Genomic DNA, 19,878 nt, shown 5'->3' on the forward strand with positions numbered 1-19,878 from the left:
TCAGTTCAAAGCCATAATTTCCACGTAATACTCTATGGAAGCAGGGTAGGCTCTTATACTTGTGTGTAGTTCCAAGGCATTTGGTTGTTTACAATGAAGTATGTTGCTACATCGGTGTGATCATACTATTCTACAAAATTCAAACTATCTCTGGTCAGACTGGCAATATGCCTCTTAAAGAAAAGTTGCCAGAAGAGGTGACCTGAACATCTGCGTCAAGCTTCAAAAGAGAACATGAGCACTGCATTTAATTCCCAGCAGTGGAAACATTCAACAAATCATTATTTATGTCATCCTTATATAAACTATCTATATACGAAAGAGCACACACAGGAAAAAAGCCCCACAATATCTGACAACCTGGAAGTGTCTTATTAATACCCTAGTGGTAGATAATATTTATAGGAGTTACAAGATTGTGTGTCCCTCCCCAGAAAGTATGTTTTTAGGAAAAGAGAATTATTGATGGAAAAAGCATGCTGCGTGAGGAAAAAAGAAATGTAGTCTCATAATAGCTGTCCAGATCAAGTGACAGGAGCCTCGATGGCAGACTAGTATTGACATATAAAACTATGGCTTGAGAAAAATGTGGTTTTTGTTTGTCAGCGGAACTTCAGGCATTGTCATACTGAGAAATACTGTTGACCCTAAGATTTGAGCAAATGGGATTTTAAACGTTGATGTTGTGTGCCTTTTTAAAAAAAAACCAACGGCCAGAATTCTGAGAAGATTTAAGCAGACAGGCATTTAGGCATTTTCTAGATTCTTCTTTCTCTTTTCCAAGGATGGGGGAAAAAATAAAGTAACTGGAGCATTTGTAATAAGATTTGGTGTTTGAAAAATAATTTGCTTATCTCACTGAGGCGATTATTTTTACTCTTCATGTTCATACTCAAAGCAGTATACATTAAAAGATAAAAGAAGCATATCCTTCCATAAAGTTAGATGACATATGGAATGTATAATCCTCTATCAAATAAGTATCAGCAGGGGTAAGTATGAATTATAATAGAGGGAAGAGTGACTTAATGAAGCTAGACTGTAGTAATCACATAAATTGTGTTTATGTGTGGGTGGCCACGTGCAGCATGAACACTGGTAGTTGTGGTGTCGTTGAAGGCCGGGTTACTTCAAAATAATCTGGGTGATTCGTCCATAAATCCAATCTGATATCCATTATTACATCATTTGCCTTGTTTCTCATTTACCAGTGTTTCAGTTTGAAAATGCTCCCTTCGCTCTTTTTGCAGACTCCCTTTCAGTGTCCAGCAACGATGCCAGTCCTCCTGCTTCCGTAACATCACTTCAGCCCCATATGATCGGTGCACAGAGCTCCCCAGGCCCCAAGCGCCCCGGCAATACCTTGAGAAAATGGCTTACCAGTCCTGTGAGGCGTCTCAGCAGTGGGAAGGCAGATGGGCATGTCAAAAAACTGGCCCACAAGCATAAGAAGAGTAGAGAGGTTCGTAAAAGTGCCGATGCGGGCTCTCAGAAGGACTCTGACGATAGCGCAGCGACCCCGCAGGATGAAACTGTTGAAGAGGTGGGTGTTCAGGGCAGCTTCCTGAGGCTTGTTTTTATGTTTTTCAAAGAACTGAATGTTGTCAGGTGAAGGCTGTCTCCTCAGTTGGTTGTCCACCGGTTGAGCGAAGTGGCATGTGACATGTGCTCATTTTTGATGGCTGCACTCTGCAGAAGTACTGGGCCAGGCTTAGTTTGTGCCTTTCTGCGTTGGGAGTGTTAGTAAAGCTCTATGGAGAAGAATCTCTAGCTGAAAAAGAAAAATGGGAGAGTGAAAAAGGTCTTATTTGGCTTTGCCCTCTTATGTCGCTAAGGAAAGCAGCTTTGTAAGTAGAGGTGCTTTGTGTTCTGAAAATAGTAAGTTCATTTTGTATTTCCTTTTCTTTTCTTGTTGATGAATCAGGGGAAATATAGGGAGAGCTGCTTAGAGCTGTGTTTACACCAGAGCACAGAGTTAGAACACAGAAAAATTAGTGGCCCTTCAAATCAAAATATTGTTACTGTAGGTCAAATAATAAATGTGGCAGTCTTCACTGGAGTAAAGAAACTATCCCAGAATTTTGCCACCAAGGACATCTACAGAATGTTTCCATTCTTCCTCCAAGTATGTGCCTGTCCTTCTAAGCCTGGAAGTCATGTATGAGCAAAGCCTGCCTCTGGTTAGGTGCAGACAGAGACAAATTCTCTTCTGTTAACAAACTTGTGGCTCAGGCTGAAATGACTGCCATCCTCCTGCCCCCAGGGGCACAGCCAGTTGCATGCTATACAGTTTTTCCCTTTCACCAGGCTTGGATCTGACTAGTAGTTTTGGTAGTTACTGTGAAGAAAAGTGGTCTCAGATGCCTAATTAATTATTTAGTACTTTTTTTTTCTTGCTCTCGATGTATTTTGCTGCAAGCTTGGAACGTTGGTGAAGTTATGCAGTAAATGTAAGGAAGGAAAAGACTGCAGACTTGGCAGCGTGGTGAATTGGGAGATGTGGTTTGGGAAGGAATATTGGTCTCTGTGCTTGCATGTCAAGCTGTAGGAAGAGACCCTCTGTGATGCAGTTGTAGCATTGTTGTGGAACTATCTGTTACTCTGCAAATCTGTGAGAGAGGGAAAGCCTTAATGCCAGTGCCTTAAAGCCAGGAAAAAAAACAATAACCATCTATGCTGTCTTCCTTTAAAGATAGTTAAATTATCCTGTGAGATCAGTTACAGTAAACTTTGGCTAACTGAAGTCATAATTCTTTGTGTAATTGGAAGAACTGTCTTTGAACACAACTATAAAAATTATACAAGCAATCTGTTCTCACTACTTTAAGGAGGAGGGGGCAGAAAGGGTAACTGACAAAATACTTCATGTTGTAGTAGTGGTGGTGGGGTTTATCTCTTTTTGAAGTCTTGCTATGAGAGTTGACACTTCAAATACAAAGCTCTTGAATTTCTTAAGTTAGAGGAATGTGACTCTTCACAGAACTGAACGGGCTTTGGTAACACTTTCCTGTAGCAAATTTAAAGCTGAGTGTCTTGTATCTAGTTTTATCTGCATTTACCGTACACTGAGAAGTATCTCTGGCATCTGCTTTTTTCCCTACTTTGTTGAGGAGTTGCACTGTGTTTGCAGGATCATGTTGAGTTGTTGGGAGGGAGATGAACCTACAGAACAGACTTACTTGAGACAAGCTTATGATAACAAGCTTCATACTATTGAGTGGGTTAACAGAGCTTGAATGTCTTGATTTTATTTACAGAGAGGTCGGAACGAGGGGCTGAGCAGTGGCACTCTCTCCAAGTCATCCTCCTCAGGCATGCAGAGCTGCGGGGAGGAGGAAGGCGAGGAGGGAGCAGATGCTGTGCCTCTTCCTCCTCCCATGGCAATTCAGCAACACAGTCTCCTCCAGCCCGACTCACAGGATGACAAGGTAGGAGGAGGAAGTGGGGAAGGCTTCCATGCGTTGAAATAACCTCTGCACAAACCTTTTAAGTTCCTGAAAATCTCTATAATGTACGTAACACAGCTTTATGGTAGGTAGAAGTAATGTCTCTGCCACTTCAGACAACGTTAAAAGGGCTTCCTGTGGAAAGAGAGTGCTTCTCTATTTCAGAAGCACAAGTGCAGAAATTTTTCTACTGGCACTTGAAATGTGGAAGTGGGCCAATTTGTCTGCTTTCAAGCCTGTTTACATCTGTTTGACTGATGCTGTATTTAGTGATTAGAATGTAATTGTTCTGTAATTACACCTTTGAGTACTGAGGCTGAAATACTATGTGCAAATAAAGTTTATCTGGAGAAATTAACAGTTATACATGACCTTTATAGATCATAGTCTGTTCATCAAGCCCTAATAGTTTGAATAGCCTTAGTTCAGGGGCAGAAAATTTTCTATGTACATACCTTAGAGATAATGTGAACAGCTGCTTCTCCTAAGATGGTGAGTTTTTACTTCTTTTGGGAGGGAGAAGTCTAAGAAAAAGGTGTACTAAGAAGTTTATATCCAGACAAGGGTAATAATCCAGCTGTTTTTGACAAAGACACGTTAAAATCAAGGGTAGAAATTTTACATCAGTAATGAAATTCTGAACGTAGATAGTAACTGTATGAAGGAGGTCTTAGAATCATAGAATGTGTATTACTTGCATATAATCTATTTTTCTTAAGTGTTGTAATGTTCATTCACTGTGAGGGTTTATTTCAATTTTCAGCCTGGATCAAACGTTTAGGGGAGAAATATCAAGCCTGAATATAGAGGTTTTTAGAATGGAAATATCTGGACTTCTGCACCAGAATATGCACATTATTGTTTTCTTCTCATTTTGCTGCTTATTTTTTTTTTAGCCTTATTCATCTACAGCACTAAATAATGTTAGGGAATTCTGTACCTGTTACACACTGTTCTCATCACTGCAGATGTTATTGATAACTTTGGCTGATCTTATTTATTTATGATTTTTTCTTCCCTTTAAAAACACTGCCTTGCAGTGGGGATCTCACTCATCCCTGGAGCTATCATTTGTAGGATCAAGATGGCTGGCTCCCATGCTCTATATGTGTTTAATTCCTACAGGTTTTCTGAATTGAAAACTGTAATACGTGAGTTGGGGAGTTTAATATATTGGGAAATAATCCTGAAACAAAACAAGCAAGAATAAGCCAGCCTTTAGACCTGTGAAAATAATTTCTTGTTAGAAAATAATAATCTCAGTTTGAGGTTTAGAAATAGAATAAACATAATGTTGATGAAAATATGTTAAAGTTCCTGAAGGTATTTGTATGCTCCCTTCAACAATACAAAAATTCTGATCTGCAAATCTTAAAAAAAATTCTCCAGAGGGGGAACAAAAAAAATTTGCTTGTATAGTTCTCTTCACACAACAAGAACAGTTAAATGAAGGGATTAGAGTTGTAAATTAGTGTCCACTCACATTTGTATTCCTGGTGCAAAGTCAGACCATTACCACAGTACAGTAAGAGGTTTGGAGTAGTTTTCAATCCCTAGGAAGTGTTAGTTTCACTTCTTCGGAGGTTAACATGTACCCACTGCTGTAAAAAACATGTTTTTAAAGTAGCTTTAACTGCATTCTAGAGAAGACTTCTGAGAAGTTAGAATTTGGTAAAGCTAATATTACACCGTAATTTTTCAAAACACGGAAATAGTGGTTCTTCAGTGGTGTGTTGGTTTTGTGCTGTATCTGTCCTACTGCACGGTGGGAGGCAAAGTCCCCTCGTGTGGCAGGAGTTTGTGTGTGCCTTTCTGAAGTGCACACACCAATGCATAGCAGCCATTTCCAATAAAAAAAGCAAACACTTTATTGGCATGCAAAAGCAAGAAGCCAGAGCAAAGTTTTAGCCAGCAGAAGTCAGTTGGCCCTATTGATGGAGTTACTAATTAATAAAAGGCTTGCAAACAGATTCCTGGTTGTCTGCCCTTTGGGTGGAGTCCTCCTTCACATTCCTGCCGCACTCGGTGGTTTCTTGGGTTGCTCAGCTCCTCTGGATCCCAAGGAATGTCTTTCTGTGACCTCAGAGGCTTGGCTTTCATCTCTGCCTCATTACGAGCATTTCTTCCTCTCCAGGGCTCCTGATCTACCCTCTGTGCTGGAAACTCTACTGCTTGCTGGGTTTCTCCCTCCGTACCCAGCCCACTGTGGGCTCCAGCAGCATCTCACACCTGCACATGCTCAGGTGTTCTCTCCACCTCTCCTTGTTTCCTGGGCAAGGGGTGTATTATTCTCCCAGAGTACAGCACCAGGAAGGTCAGCAGGGGGACTTAATCTATGCAGCTCCTTCTTTTTCAGATAATACATCATATAAACACATGAACTGGAAACGAACCAGTTCTGAGTTTCATCAACAGTCCCACTCCACATAGAATTATAGAATCATTTGGGTAGGAAAAGACCCTTAAGATCATCGAGTCCAACTGTTAACTTGGCAATGCCAGGTCCACCGCTGAACTGTGTTCCCAAACACCACGTCTTTTAAATAACTCCAGGGATTATGACTCAACCACTTCCCTGGGCAGCCTGTTTCAGTGCTTGACAACCCTTTTAGTGAAGAAGTTTTTCCTAATATTCAACCTGAACCTCCCCAGTGCAAGCTGAGGCCATTTCTTCTTGTCTTGTTTGTTACTTGGAAGAAGAGACCCATACTCCCGCAGAGCAATAACAGAGAGAACCAGCGCTGCCAGTGTTTTGTAAGGCTGGGCTGGGCTCCATATCCAAGATGAAAACCCACATTCAAGCACAGCTTTGGAAAACCTGGTCCACAGTCAGATGTCAGGAGCGTACAGTTGCCTAAAAGAAATGCTAGCTGTGGGATTGCTCAGTTTTTGGTGTGCATGCAAACATCATGTGCTAGGCCGTGCCAGTTTGTCTCATATCACTAAATAACAGAACTGTTTTCTCCCCTAAGAACTCTTTTGCACAGTATGCATTCTTCCGTTCAGTAGAATCATTGCACGCTTCGTGGATTTGCATTTGATGGCAGTTGCCAAGTTGTTTGCATTTAATTTTTGGATAAGCAGTATTGACGTTTCAAGATCAGTTAAGTTAATATGAAACTAATTATTTTTGCTTTTTGTTTTCTCTTTTTGTAAACTCTGATGCAGCATTATGTTGACTTGTGTTCTGTCTCTGCTTCGGCTCAGTTCCCGTATCATTCCATTTAAAGTTGTCTGTATTTCCTTTGCTTACCCAACCTCTGTTTTCCTTTCCAAATAAGGTGGATACAAGGCAAACTACCTGAAAACTATATTTTATTTTATTTTTTTAATTGACTTACGAGGAGCCTTGTTACACTCATGCTTTATTTGAGCAGAACCTCTTGTGTTAAGCCATTATACATGCCATTTGTTTGTCTGGTTTGTTGGGAACATTTGCAGGACAGCTTACGCTGTGCTACATGATGGTCACTGTGCTGTTCGTAATATGAAGTAAGGTTCATATTACACCCTGTTTCCACTTTCCAGTTATTTAATGATAAATGTAATATGCAAACAACTCTGTTTGCAGATTACCAAGGCTGAATTTAATAGCCCTCTCCCAGAATCCTTACTGTGAACACCTTTTACCTCCAGTTGTATCTATAAACTGGCATTTTATAGCTTATGAGGCCAGAGATCTTCTGTGCTCTACACATACCATTGGGGAAAATGGATGGCACAAGGAATGGTGAGCTCAATTTCCCCTCTGAATCTGGGCAATATACCCCAGCTCCTTTAGAAGTCAATGCCCCTAAAGTACTAGCGTATTTTTTTCTTAACTTAATAATTCTTCCTCCTTTATTTCAAGTTGTCTTGGTTGCTGCCACTGTTCTGCATTTTTTTTTTGTTTAAACAGCAATGAAATATGTTAACAAACTGTTACTTGGCCATTAGGTCGACTCAGGTGATTTTTATAGCCTTTTGTCAGGCATTATCGTAATCAGTGAGGTGAAGGATATGTGCTTGACTTCTGTTGTGTGTAGGAACAGGACTTCTTTTATCCCAGCATTTAACTTCCATGGGGGTTACTTGAAATTTCTAATTCCGGTTGCCCAAGTTGGAAGGGATTATCTTAGTGTTACATTACGCTGACAGTTACTGTCAGGTACGTTTGTCTGATGGAAAAGTGAAGGAAGTTTCTTGATCCTTGAGCAATTATTGGGCTAACTCTGGGACTCTCCTTCCTTTGTGTCATTGCACAGACATCCTCTCGATTATTGGTGCGGCCAACCAGCTCCGAGACACCCAGTGCTGCAGAGCTAGTCAGTGCAATTGAAGAGCTCGTCAAAAGTAAAATGGTGAGGCTGACTGGCAGATGCATGTGTTTAAAGAAATGTCTTCCAAGTCCTGACCTGTTCTTCAGAGAAAAGCTATATGCGTTTGACTTTTAAAACTTGATGCCTGTTTTGAAAGTCACTGTCTCGGTTGGTGTACTGGTCATTTTGTACACCTTCTTTTGTAAAAGCACTTACTGAATAGGCAAATGGCTCTGTCGAGAAGCAAAAAGCAATAAATAAGAGGGAGAGGAGATGGCAGTCCTGTTAGTCCTATTAGTAAAGAAAAAAAATCTTATTAGTAAAATAAATGCAAAGACTCAGGGTCTTAGCCTGCTAAACCTTTAAGAGAAGAATCCCTGAAACTAAATTTATAGCAAATCTTGGAAGATTTACTGCAAGAGCAGTAAAGCAGATAAACCTCACACAGAAACATTTATGCTATCTATCTGCTCTTTAGACAACACGATAATGAAGAAATAAATAAAAGAGTGGAAGGACCATTTTGCATGTTGCTGCCTCTTTTCTTGCTTTTTTGTGTACGCTAACAAATTCGGTAGAAGTTTGTGTCAGCTTTTTTAAGTCTCTATGTTTCTGGAGGTGCTCACTGATAAAGAATAGGGTATATGGATAATTCCAGGAAGGCTCTCCTTTGTATTCAAAACCCAGCTAGACCAAGTCCTGGAAAAATTGTTCTAGCTGACCTTATTTCAACAGGGAGATTGAACTATGTGATCTTAAGAGGTTCCTCAGCAATTCTTTGATTCCCTCAAAACTTTCAAGTCTGGCTTTTGCAACGTAGACCTTGTCTGGCTTAGTAGATGTCCCACTGTGAAAACTTCAGAGAATAGCAGCATGGCAACTCCATGTCACCCGTGGTTGATATTTCCCAGATTCTTTCTAAATTCAAGCAGCTTTAACTTTCAGAACGAGAAATTTTAATTTCTAGTTTATATTTCTTGTTCAGAAGGACTTACATTTCACTTATGATACTGCATGAAAAAAAATAATACACTCTTTTAGAGGGTTAACTTTTGCTTTTTACTTCTCTTGCACCAGAAGGATGAATAAAAAGTAATCTATGAGCAAATTCAACACAGTCTTTTGTAAATGGAAAGTTTGATAGTCCGTGAGTCTTTCAGGCAGCCTAGCAGTGGATATAACTTAATGATCCATGCATATAGTCCCTGGTGGACATGTTCTCATTTTGCAATTCTAGCCAAGGGTCAGCTTCCCCTGGTTTTTGGGCCAGTCATATCATTATTGAGTTTTTACTTTTTGTAAGGAAAGAAAGAAGATTACAGCTGAACCCCACCCTGGTGAAGTAAATGTGTCTTGCATTAAAGTCTGTATCACATGCAAGGAAAATGTGATACATAATTGTAGCTTGATCCAAGATTATGCGCCTGAATTAAACAAATCCAATAAATACTTCATAGTAGCCTGTTCGTATTATTTCTCTCACGGCTTCTCCACCTTTTATACAAGCAGAAGCCTCCAGAGTCCTTGCAAGGGACACAGTGTATCTGGCAGAAGAGGCAGGGACTTTCTCCTGACCTGAACGGTCATGTAACTCAAAAGCAACGTTAACAGTGTAGAAGTCATTGTTTTCTTCAATGTGTCAGTATTTTGTCTAGTTAATATGATAAACAAAATGTCTGACAAAGAATGACACTTCTGTTGTTTTAAAAAGTGTAACATCCAAAGAATCTCCTTTAGAACTGTCCTATTTATTATTGAAAGTAACTTGCATGTGCCCTAACTAGAGTATGACAAATATCGTTTGATCCCTGGCAATAAGCACATGTCTGTGTAGCTTCCACCATAGTAGTATTTACATCCTGAGCAGGATATTCTGACCTTTAGCCCTTTCTGCTCAAGCCAGGTGATCTTTGTTTTCCTGAGGAGGAAAGACTGATGTGTCTCAAATGTGCTTCTGTGAGATTAGGTTATCTCTCCTGGAAAGCCAAGTTGCTGGCTGGTTTCCTGCAAGCTTGAGACCTCCTTTGCCAAGAGACGTTACAATAATTGATCTCCTAGGTACAGCTGCATGTAAATGTGTCTTGTGAATAAAGGGGAAATAAATCATTGTTGCTCTGTCTTCAACACCTTCTCAGGCTCTGGAGGACCGTCCAAGTTCCCTGTTGGTAGATCAAGGTGACAGCAGCAGTCCGTCCTTCAACCCTTCAGATAACTCCCTTCTCTCCTCCTCCTCACCCATAGATGAGATGGAAGAAAGGAAGTCTAGTTCCTTAAAAAGACGACAGTAAGACCACGTTTTCATTCTGGTTTTTTACAGTGTTTTGAAGAGAGAAATGAAATGTTTATAAAAATGTCCATTTCAAACTGTTAGCTGTCAGTAGCTGTTAGTTTGAGAGGGGGAGTACTTGGGTTAAGTGTCAAGCATGTAGTCATATTGTGCAAAGCAGCTTTTTTTTTTCTTTGAACATTAGCTGTGGCTTCAATTTCCTGTGATTTTTAATTTTAGTCATACCTGTGTTTAACTTCTATCACATGTCAGTCCCAGATATTCAGGATGATGCTGATCTTTAAATGTTCAGAGGACTGTTAAGCTTCAAAAAACTGGTCATTCCCCTTGTTCTGTTCCACCACACTCTTAATTTCTCTATGCAGTGGTAAACTGTTACCATGGTAGAACAAAAACATGCCTGATTTCAAAATTATTTAAATCTGTGGGTAGAAGCAACAGTTCATATACTTAAGAGTCTCCAGACCAGAGACATAATGGCATTTTATTTTAAACAGTAGTTAAAATGTTGAATTTTAGTGGCACATGTAAGAAAACATCTGACTTTAAACAGAAGCAAGCCTGCTTTGGTTCCAAAGCAGCGTCTTGCTTAGGAAGAATGTGCATTAATTCTTTTGTTTCGGCTCTGCTTATCAAACATACGTGGCTACAAATGTATGAAAAATTGTATATCATTATTCTTCTTTAGCGATCTGTTTCATTTTTTAATTAAATGCGTTCACCATTTTCTTTCCATTTTAGCTATGTCTTACAGGAATTAGTAGAGACAGAGCGAGATTATGTACGAGATCTGGGCTGCGTAGTTGAGGTATGATGTTCTTCATTGTCTTGATTTTTCTTTTTTGTTTAAGCTGTGATACTGGCCAGCTATGTAGCCTGAACCTCACTTTTTTTTCTTTTTGTTTTTGCCCCAAACAAAGCAAAAGAAGAAACTGAAAATGTGAATGTTGCAGGCTTTTAACATAAAAGGCATATTGCATCAAATCTTCCTCCCTTCTTCCTTTTGCTGTGTGCAGCTTATTGTTCTTCTGAGGAGTGTAGTTCTTTGTCATTTTTGTAATATCGCTACCTCTGGCCTAATGGTCTTTAGACCAGATGATTTTACTTTGTACAACTAAATTTAAAAAACATAATTTAAGTTCAGCATATATAGCAACTAACCTAGATTTGAAAGGCTTGCTTCTTCTCCTACTTCGAGGCTTCTCTTAGAATTCCTAATTTTCCCTCCTGTAAAATGAGATACCATCACACATCTCCAATTCAGTTTTCAGTTACCAACAAAATGCATTTGGAAGAGTAGAGAGAATGAGCATGACAGTGAATTTCAGCCTAACAAGGTTCAATTCTTAAACTCTCTTTTAAAGGGAAGGAGAGAAAGATCAGCATTGTGACAGTCTTTTTACCATATTTAAAGGATGCATTAGAAGGCTATGAACAGATGTGGTTTTGTAACTAACAAAGTAATTCATAGACATCAAAACTTTGCATACTGAAACCAGACCTGGATAATTAGGAAAAAATGGAAGGAATAGAACTGCATAAATACTACACTCCCATCTCTAAATATGCAAGATGATTATACATACACAGCAAAAAAGAGAAGACCATGGGAAAACATAAAAGGCCCTTTATTGCAGCCAGAATGCTTCCTAATAGAATCGATGTTCAATTTTTCAATGTTTGGTTTGCTCATATCACAAGTAGTTGTCCATGCAGCACAGTCCCATGTTCAGTGCAAGTGCACACTTTTTTTAGGTTAAAATGTTCAGAGTGAATTTCCTTGGGCTGTTGCAGGGTTATATGGCACTTATGAAGGAAGACGGTGTACCTGATGACATGAAAGGCAAAGACAAGATTGTATTTGGAAACATTCACCAGATTTACGACTGGCACAGAGAGTACGTATTAACTTGAAAACCTTCTGCTGAACAATTCTACTTAAAAAATACTAGACCAGCTTTAAGAAATTACTTTTTTTCCTCAGATATTCAGATACAAGGTAAACACAATTGGTCTTGTGCTTTGAGTTGTAACTACTATAGACTCAGCTTACAAATATTGGTAAAAAGATTTGTTTTAAACAGTGATGCTTACAAATAGCAAGTCCTTCAACTAATAATCTGTAGTATGGATAGTATTAGGTATGGAATTTGTATCTACTTTGAGGCTTTGTTTTCAAAAATGCTGTCCCTAAGTATAAAGTCTAAAGTATTTATTAGGGGTTAGCATGGCAAGATGAGCACCTCAAGCATTCAGACTAGAAAGGAGACAAGTTTCAATCAATATGTGAAATTAAAGAATTTTATTAATCATAGAATCGTAGAATGGCTTAGGGTGGAAGGGAGCTTAGAGATCATTTAATCCACCCCCCCTGCCATTGGCAGGGGTGCCCTTAACTAGGCCAAGATGCTCAATCATAGAATCACAGAATGTCGGGGGTTGGAAGGCACCTCTAGAGATCATCTAGTCCAACCCCCTGCCAGAGCGGATCCCCTAGGGCAGCCACACAGGAACGCGTCCAGGCGGGGTTTGAAAGTCTCCAGGGAAGGAGACTCCCCAACCTCTCTGGGCAGCCTGTTCCAGAGTCTTGCCACCCTCATACTGAAGAATTTCTTCCTAAGATCCAATCTAAACCTATTCTCCTTCAGTTTAAATCCATTTCCCCTTGTTCTGTCACTGGACGCTCTTGTAAATAGTCCCTCTCCAGCCTTCCTGTAGGTTCCTTTCAGGCATACATTCAGTGTGTCCTTTTGGAAATCGAACTTAAAGTATTACACTGTTAACATTGTCGTTTTGGACATACATTAATATCCAAAGCTGATGATAGAGGACACAAAGTGGGCCTTCTAGTAAAACCACTTTGCATTGCAATCAGCTGTTGCTATAGTGTGTGCTGTCAGAAAAACCTGCTTACTCTGTTTATGTGCAGCTTCTTTTTAGGAGAGTTGGAGAAGTGCCTTGAAGATCCAGAAAAGCTGGGATCCCTGTTTGTTAAGCATGTAAGTACAAACATCTTCACTGGGAAACACCTGTTGCTGCTGCTAACTGACATTTTTGATTGTTAAGGATTTATCTGTGGTACAACACAGTTAAGAAAAGCGTGTAAAATACTCTTCACTGTAAGAGGTGGAGAGATAGCTTCTAAGAGCTTACATATAGATGAAGTAAATGCTCTAGTTTTTGTGCTTAGTATCTTCCTATGAAGAGGAATTAGGAATGAGGGCCCCATTTCTCAGTTCTGTTCTAGTTCTGTGCAAGTAAATTGTCATTTTGTGAGACACCTGCCTTCTAATCCCAGGCATCCATGTAGTGCCCTGGGACACAGGAAACAAAAGCAGGGAAGAGGGCATTCTAGTTCTCTATCCATTCTCTTTCTGAGAATCACAGCAGTGATTGAGATTCCTCCCTCCTGAATTAGGAAAAAAAAAGGAGAGTCCTGGAAATACATGATGTTTAATTTTAGTCCATCACGGTATCCTTGATAGTTTTATGCAAGTCCCTGTTTTTTTCCCTTTTTCATTTACATATTAAAATGAATGACTGTAGGATATATGTGAATATCATAAAGCTTCAGAAGGAAATCAGATGAACTAATTATCAATTAGATATCAATTAGATATCAAAATCAGGACACATCAGACATGCCACTGATCCATCATTTTGGTATTTCTTTGTGTAGAAATACAGTTCAATATCTATTTGAGGTGAAGCCTTAAGCTAAAATCCCAAACCACGTAAGAAGGCAGAAGGGAGACTCGCCTGCTAAATAGGATCATTTGCACAAGTGTGCGAAGGCTGAAGACAGACTGAATGGGTTTCAGATTTTCCTTGCAATCTGTGTTTGAAGTCAATACCAGGGTGGCAAAAGAGCACAGACCCAAATGTTAATGGAACATTATCGCTGGAAGCCAAACCTAATTCCTGGACTAATGATGAGGAATGAACTGTTTAATTTCTGAGGGATTATTTAAAAAAAAAAGGCATGGAGAAGAGGGAAGGATTCTGGCATTGATAAAATGGGAATCCTAGAGGAAGTAACTCTCCAGTAACTTTCTAACTTTCTCCTGGTATATTTGTAACTGATTTGTCCTTGAAAGTCACTCCAGATGGAAAGGCAAGCTGTGATGGTATTACGACATCCTCTAAGCAAAACCCTGACTATCAACTAGAACGCAACAATTTGGTTCCTGCTCTTACTCTTATGTTCTGTGTCCTCCTCAATCTACATCTCATTTCTTCCTCTTTTGCTTTCTGTCTGTGTTTCCTGGTCAGTTCTCCATAAGTCTCTGAGCAGCAAAGCCTCTAATGGCAAACTGATCCTAGAAAAATTATAGGAAAGATTTTAGAGTAGATCATAGACACATATGGTATGTGTGTGTTTCTTAGCCAGCAAGGTTAGTAATTCAGAATGTACCTTGAAGGCTGAAACTTGTGCTCCCCCCTTTAATTTGTTGCCTTGGTGTTAAAAGCATACACAGATTATTAAAATTAAATGAAAAATACAGTATTTCAAAGGCTCCGTCCATGGATCTTGCTAAAAAGAAAAAGATGACCATTTTCATACTTAATTTTTTGTAGGACTTGCTGAGCTATCATCTCTAAACACCTGTTGTTCAGAAGTATTTATAACTGTGGCAGTTTTTTTACTTGTATTGCCTTTTTAAAATCATCACAATATTCCCAAATAAATGTGTTTTCAGATCTGTTATTCCTGCATATGTAGCTGCTTCTTTTCCTCAAAAGGACCTTTTTAAGCTGATAATTTTGAACAGCTGTACTTCCTAAAATATTACTCTGTTTCAATCTGGCATGTTGTTTTCCTGATGATGATGTATTATTCTTTATTTTTGTTCTTCTAGGAGAGAAGGTTGCACATGTACATAGTTTACTGCCAAAACAAACCAAAGTCTGAGCACATTGTCTCAGAGTACATTGATACATTTTTTGAGGTAAGTTCCTGAGGGAGAATATGTGCAAGGAGAAGGGTGTGTACAAATCATAAGCATTATTAGACGTGCTCACCAAAAAAAATGAAACCAACCAAGCAAACAAAAAAGAAAGAAAGCACATATTGTTGTCACTGTTTAACTTACGATTTGTTACCATTCCTGTTTTGATTTCTCAAGTCTGATATAGGCTTCTAGAGATGTCTTAAGCTCTAGGGGAAGAAAACTAAAGTTCAGGTATAATTAATTGGTAGAGTTTCATCCTTACTAGGCAGTTAACAGTGTATATTAGATGAAGTGGCAGTTTTGGATGAGCAAAGATCACCGTTGAAAATAGACTGTATGGAACCTGTGATTGAGAAATTACATTTCACTGTACAATCTTTAAAAAAAAAAAAAAAGATGCTCAGAGAGAGGAGTACTTTGGAACCAACTGATACAGATAAGGGGAAGAATTCCAGTTTTTGCTAACTGCAGACTAGATTCTGGTCTGACTTTTGCCAATTTCTGCTCTGATAGCCATTAATAGTGATCTCTTCTGCTATCTTTCTAACTCAACAAAACAAAGTTGTCTCTAACTGAACAAAAAAAAAAGATGTTTATTTTACAACCCTCAGGATCTAAAGCAACGTCTGGGCCACAGACTTCAGCTCACGGACTTGCTAATAAAACCTGTGCAGAGAATTATGAAATACCAACTGTTACTAAAGGTAAGGTGATATTGAAATAAATGATGTAATATTTATGTTAATGAATAAGTTTTCTTTTTTAGGTGCTGTTGATGCTTTGCCACCCTTCTCCCAAAGAGAACCCAGATTGTTAAACTATGTCATATGATTAATTTTTGAGCATGCTCAGAAAGTTATAAAAATTAAAGTAAATAGCTTGAGCAGAATTTTGCTTTATCTTTTAACAGTTGAAGATCAAATGAACTAAAATCAGTAGTATGGAAATGTTCAGAATTTGTACCAATGTGATATGAAGGGGAGAGGGATCTTCCAACTCTTTTCAGATTTAAATGTGATGTGAATAGTTGGGACTTATCCCAGCTGCAGTTATTTTCATAGTCCCTAAATGTTTACTGGAGAGCAACCCTGTGTATCACAGAGGTCATTGCCTTAATACATGGTTTTGTATGAGCTAAATCAAAATAGTGGATAAATCCTAAAAGTTAAGAGGGGGAAAGCACTGCAGCAAGAACCTTTAAAAAGAAAAATTTTCTATGTGTCATCTGCAGTCTATAATTCTCTGACGAAGGATAGCAAATTCAGATTTTTTTAAGATTTCTCTTTGCTGATTAATGAGAAAAGAACTCATATTCATTTTTTTTTCTCCCATTTTCAGGACTTCCTCAAATATTCTAAAAAAGCTAATCTTGACACGACAGAACTAGAGGTACTTCAGACATTTTCTTTTAGTGATTTGAATGCTCTTTACTCTGAACTTCTCTCTTCTGATTTTTTTTGACAGTCACTTTCCTTTTCTGATCTTCTTGAGAATGTGATTATGAGTGTTTACTTTTTGCATTTCTATTCTAAAGCAACCACAGCAAATGAAACAAAATTTTATGCTGCTGACTTATTTGGAAAATAAAGCTTTGACTTTTTATTTGTCTTGAACAGAGAGCTGTAGAGGTCATGTGTATAGTACCAAAACGGTGTAATGACATGATGAATGTTGGCCGCCTGCAAGGATTTGATGTAAGTTGGCTGGGGTTTTGCTTCAACTTTTTATCAGGTTCTCTAGAAAGTAACCATTAGTGTGGTGGGGAGAAATGAGGTAGAGTGCTTGCTCACTGTCTAGTTAGCTGATACAAAAAACAGGGAATGAAAAATCAAATCATAGCCCTGCCAAGGATTTTTTCCTGGGAAACTTTACCTGTTGTGTCAGTCACGCTAGGTAAGTCCTTCTGCAAATCTAGGAAGCACTGGTGATATTACAGTTCCCTTATTGACTAATGACTTACAAAATAATGAAGTAATCGGTTATCAGCTGGTGAGAAGACCTGTCCCCATGTGTTGCCTGATCTAGTCGATAGGTGGCGTCCCTGGTGGCAGGGAGGCTGGATTAAATGATCTCTAAGGTTCCTTCCAGCTTAGGCCATTCTATGATTCTATGATTTCAGTAGCGTAGTCAAAAGAGGAGTTGCTAAGGTCAGTAACGTACTTGAGGCAACTGTAGCCCTTCTTATTTTGCTAAATCTAGAAGAGATGGAAATTGGCTGTTGAAGCAGTATGCCTCAGGCAGACTGTAGTTGTGTGTTCTACTTGCAAAACCCTCTCAGCTCTGTAATGCAGGTATGAACTTGAATTCTTCCCCTTTTTGACACCCTGGAAGACATTTTAAGAATATATGAGTTACTGTGGGAGTTATTAGGGATAGAGAGATGTAGTGTTACAAGCCTTGAACTGCAGTGAAGATTGAAAAGGGTGGAGTTGATTTTTTTGTGGTTTTTTTCTTGGTGATATTTGTTTTTTGAGAAAGGGCACAAGAATGTTTTGTTTATAGTAGGATTGATCAATATATAACGGTCACTGATGCTCAGAATTTGGGAAATACACAAAGCTATTTTGGCATGAGCATCTGGTCAAAAAGGTTGTTTGGGGAAAGAAGTGAAGAACTGCGCTAAATGTGTTTCCGCTTGCCTCTGTGTTTAGGGTAAAATAGTAGCCCAGGGTAAGCTCCTGCTCCAGGACACATTCTTGGTTACAGACCAGGACACGGGACTTCTGCCACGCTGCAAGGAGAGACGGGTCTTCCTGTTTGAGCAGATTGTTATTTTCAGTGAGCTGCTAGATAAAAAGAAAGGTTTCTCCATGCCCGGATTCTTGTTTAAAAACAGTATCAAGGTAACTGTTGTGCGTGAGTCTTTGCGTCCCCTGCACACACTCTGCTAAGGTAACAGTGTTGGATTCAGTATGGAGTCACTAGTGACATCTGGGTGTGCAATCACAAAGTACAGCGAGCTGTCAGTCATTTCCTGAAATTACTTCCTACCAAATGTGTGCTTGCTCTGATGATAAATGGAAGTCTTTGGATGGCAGTGCTCTGATGCTTCCCACGTGAAGCATACCAAACCAGGCATTCTTGTACAGAGCTGGACAAACATTCACAAAGAATTTAGTCTCCCACTTTGTGCAGTGTATGTGTGACATTACAAAGTCATTGCAAATGACAATAAAAACTCTTTATGTATCCTTTCTACTGAGTTTCAGCTGAAATCAGTCCAAATGTGTAGGTAACATTTGTAAGTAATGACACCTTCTTGGACTTGTCAGCTCTTCCTCAAACAACAAGCATTTACCCCCGACTTCAGGCTTTCCCTGAAACAAAAACTGATGACATTAGGGCCCACCAGCCCTCCTTGTGAAGGATTTTGGGTGGTCCCTGCTTCCCTTAAGTCACCTGGGTATTCTGCCTGCCACCTGAGCATCCCATTCAGCACTGGCTGGACAGCTTCTTCCAAGGCATTGCTCTATCTGCAGCAGAAGCCTTCAGTGTGGGCCAGTGGTAGAGCTCCATAGCAGGCTCAGCATTTTAAATAACATGAAAAGAGACTGAGAGATGATGGAGAACATCGGACCACACTGAGCAGCTGGAGATTGTCGAGGCACAACGTGTTCAGTAAACTGTATGCTAATCCTTAGTTTACTGAAATCCTTCATTTCATGGCATTATTTTACTGAAGGAAAGAGCGATCATTGTTTGAAGATCTGATTCTGAGCTCCTAAGTAGGAGATTTTAGAGGTGTATTTCTTATAAAATACTTTAAGTAAATTCTCTCTCTCTCTTCTTTTTTTAATTCTTTTTTTTTTTTGGTGAAGGTGAGTTGCCTTTCCCTGGAGGAAAATGTGGACAGCGATCCATGTAAATTTGCACTAACCTCAAGAACGGGCGATGTCACGGAGACCTTTATTTTGCATTCTGCCAGTCCAGGAGTCCGCCAGTTATGGATCCACGAAATTAACCAAATTTTGGAAAACCAGCGCAACTTTTTAAATGGTAAATTATTTCCTCTCGCTGAAAGTTCATAATTGAACGACTTCTCTCTCATCTGCTGTTTCTTGGCTTGGAAATATTTTGCAAGGTTCCTTTTTCCTGAGCTAATACAAAACAGTTGGGGGATATGTGCCGCATTTCTGCTTCAGAACAGATGCTAGCATTTATTATAAGTGTGGTAGTCTGAATTCACATAGTGTTCTCCTGGTGAAATTTTCCAAATGTTTTGTAGGAGTGAATCAAGATTGGCACCATCCGTTGAGGTGGAGAGCTTGTGTACCCCTTATAAGCTAATGCAAGCCTTTAAAGGCTAAAGCCAAGTGGCATTTTAAGCATATGTTCAGAATACATTTTGCTTGTGTTATTTTGGTGACCATTGTTGTTGCATCTTACTGTGGCAACAATGTTCAGATTCTGCAGGAGAAAAGTAGAAGACAGTACTGTTTGCTGTCACTAGAAGATTCTTGCTGTATTTTTGTATCCATCAGTTGTTGCCCTAATCTAGATTTTTTAAGAGTTGTTATGAATGGAAAAATATGCTGAGAATTCACAGTCAGGCCTGCTTTTTCCCAGCTTGGCTGCTGACTGACAATGTGATCCTAGAGGAAACTTTTCTCCCTGATTTCAGATTTTTCATCTTTAATAGAGGTGCCTTTAATAGGTACCTAACAGTAGGTCATGAAGGTGTGATACCTAAAAGTGTCTTGAGGTCTATAGCATTGCTAGGGGAGTTTGCCTTCTTTGAACAGTGCTTCCCTTTTGCCAGTAAACGTGTCTGTTTTAAACTGTTCCTGTTGCTTTTCCTGCCCTCCTTTCCCTGATCACCTCCCCGTTGCAGCCTTGACGTCCCCAATCGAGTACCAGAGGAACCACAGCAGTGGTGGAGGCCGCAGCGGGGGCAG

The 19,878-nt window shown here is 39.4% G+C and overlaps 1 protein-coding gene across 1 annotated transcript in view; it reads left to right on the forward strand.

The window, feature by feature from the left end:
- TRIO (trio Rho guanine nucleotide exchange factor) overlaps positions 1 to 19,878 on the forward strand; it is a gene marked incomplete at its 5' end in the record, with an annotated part of 134,475 nt that overhangs the window by 101,909 nt on the left and 12,688 nt on the right. Inside the window, 14 exons of the mRNA XM_009866530.1 lie at positions 1,251 to 1,543; positions 3,258 to 3,428; positions 7,691 to 7,786; positions 9,880 to 10,028; positions 10,773 to 10,839; positions 11,826 to 11,929; positions 12,961 to 13,030; positions 14,891 to 14,980; positions 15,595 to 15,687; positions 16,322 to 16,372; positions 16,600 to 16,677; positions 17,635 to 17,826; positions 18,802 to 18,979; positions 19,815 to 19,878. The exon at positions 19,815 to 19,878 is cut by the window's right edge and continues 655 nt beyond it. Of these exons, the coding sequence (XP_009864832.1) occupies positions 1,251 to 1,543; positions 3,258 to 3,428; positions 7,691 to 7,786; positions 9,880 to 10,028; positions 10,773 to 10,839; positions 11,826 to 11,929; positions 12,961 to 13,030; positions 14,891 to 14,980; positions 15,595 to 15,687; positions 16,322 to 16,372; positions 16,600 to 16,677; positions 17,635 to 17,826; positions 18,802 to 18,979; positions 19,815 to 19,878 (1,696 nt within the window). The remainder of the gene's footprint in view (positions 1 to 1,250; positions 1,544 to 3,257; positions 3,429 to 7,690; positions 7,787 to 9,879; positions 10,029 to 10,772; positions 10,840 to 11,825; positions 11,930 to 12,960; positions 13,031 to 14,890; positions 14,981 to 15,594; positions 15,688 to 16,321; positions 16,373 to 16,599; positions 16,678 to 17,634; positions 17,827 to 18,801; positions 18,980 to 19,814) is intronic.

Source organism: Apaloderma vittatum, unplaced genomic scaffold, assembly GCF_000703405.1.
Source record: "Apaloderma vittatum isolate BGI_N311 unplaced genomic scaffold, ASM70340v1 scaffold2153, whole genome shotgun sequence".
In the NCBI taxonomy this organism is placed as follows: domain Eukaryota; kingdom Metazoa; phylum Chordata; class Aves; order Trogoniformes; family Trogonidae; genus Apaloderma; species Apaloderma vittatum.